At 41.7% G+C, this 1387-nt stretch overlaps 1 protein-coding gene across 1 annotated transcript in view; it reads right to left on the bottom strand.

The window, feature by feature from the left end:
* Window positions 1-1328, bottom strand: part of GARNL3 (GTPase activating Rap/RanGAP domain like 3) — a 140746-nt gene extending 139418 nt beyond the window's left edge. The window contains exon 1 of the mRNA XM_003785425.3: window positions 1186-1328. Within this exon, the coding sequence (XP_003785473.1) occupies window positions 1186-1328 (143 nt within the window). The remainder of the gene's footprint in view (window positions 1-1185) is intronic.
* Window positions 1329-1387: the final 59 nt, after the last annotated feature.

The raw sequence follows: 1387 nt of genomic DNA, 5'->3' as shown, positions 1-1387 counted from the left end.
GACAAAGTGAGACTATGTCTCTGAAAAAAACAAAAAACAATACAAAACAAAAAAAAGAACATACCATCATGGAAAGGAGGCTTTGCTTTCTGGTGTCCTCCGGCCCCACTTTTAAAGGGTCTTCTTCCCCCTCTACTGCTTTATCAATGCTCATCCTGCAAGGCTGAAGCTCAACTGCTTCTTTTCCCTCATCCTCCAGCAGGTGAAGTGCTAGCATCTCTGGAGTTAGCTGGTTTCGTGTCTGTCTCCCTGGATAACCTGGGAGTTCCTTGAGGGTAGGCATCCTAAAGTGTCTTCTTTCACCCACTCCAGAGCCACTGAATCAGAATCTCTAGGGGTGGGCCTCAAGAATAAACTGTGTTATAAACCCCACAGGTGATTGTGATTCATGCCCCTACCTAGGAATTTTCTTCACAAAAGCACAAGGTACAGTAAGCATCCATAAATATTTGTTGCACTGAATTGGTGAAGCATCTCACTTGTTTTGAAGTAAATCATATTGTTGCACCTCGTTGCTTTTGAGTCACCCTGTAAAGCTAAGGACCCCTTCCTTGTAGTATCTTCTTCATTCATTTACTTATTTGTTTACCCAATAAGTTTTATCATATACCATAACAAAAGCCTGGGGTCAAGAAAAAATAAGAAAACACAGTTACCAGCCTATAGGACTTAGAGTCTACTGATATATTAGTTATATTATAGTTATTATTATAATTTCTTTTGTATTACATCAGAATTTTTTTCCTTCCACATACTATTTGATATTCAAGGGCAGGGAAAATATTTTATTCTCTAATATCTCCAGTGTGTTGCTGGCACATAGAAGGCATTCTGTAGATGTTTATCGAATGAAGGTAACACATTTCATAGCACCTAACAAAAATGTTGGTATTTGTGTGATTATGTGATTAATGCCTCTCTGTCCCACGAATGGTAAGCCCCCTAACAACAGGAACTAAACCTCTTTTGCTCGTCATTCCTGGCACAGGACTTGGATAGCGTAGATGCTCAATGAATATTGCTAAATAGATGAAGACGACACCGCAAAGCACAGAAATGCCATCTCCCAACCAAACATTCATTCCGCTCTCCCTTCCCATTCTCCCTCAAAAAAGTAAAAATAAAAAAATATATATATAATGAACATGAGCCCAAACTGAGACCATGCTTCTTTTACTTACTTACAGGTTGACCTGGGACTCTAGTTCCGGGTCTTTCATTGGCCACGTCTGAAGGGGCTGGATACCGAAGGAGAGTGACGACTTTGCTTTCCATAGAAGGGTTTGGGCCATCTGACTCCCACAGGACCCCTTCGTTAGCGGATCCATCAGTGGGCCTGGAGGCTGAGCTGCTGTCCTGAGGCAGAGGAGTTGGGACAGGCACTGAG

The sequence above is a fragment of the Otolemur garnettii genome, unplaced genomic scaffold (genome assembly GCF_000181295.1).
Source record: "Otolemur garnettii isolate 467f Iridium unplaced genomic scaffold, OtoGar3 scaffold00014, whole genome shotgun sequence".
NCBI classification, from domain to species: domain Eukaryota; kingdom Metazoa; phylum Chordata; class Mammalia; order Primates; family Galagidae; genus Otolemur; species Otolemur garnettii.
This window is presented reverse-complemented; position numbering and strand designations above follow the sequence as displayed.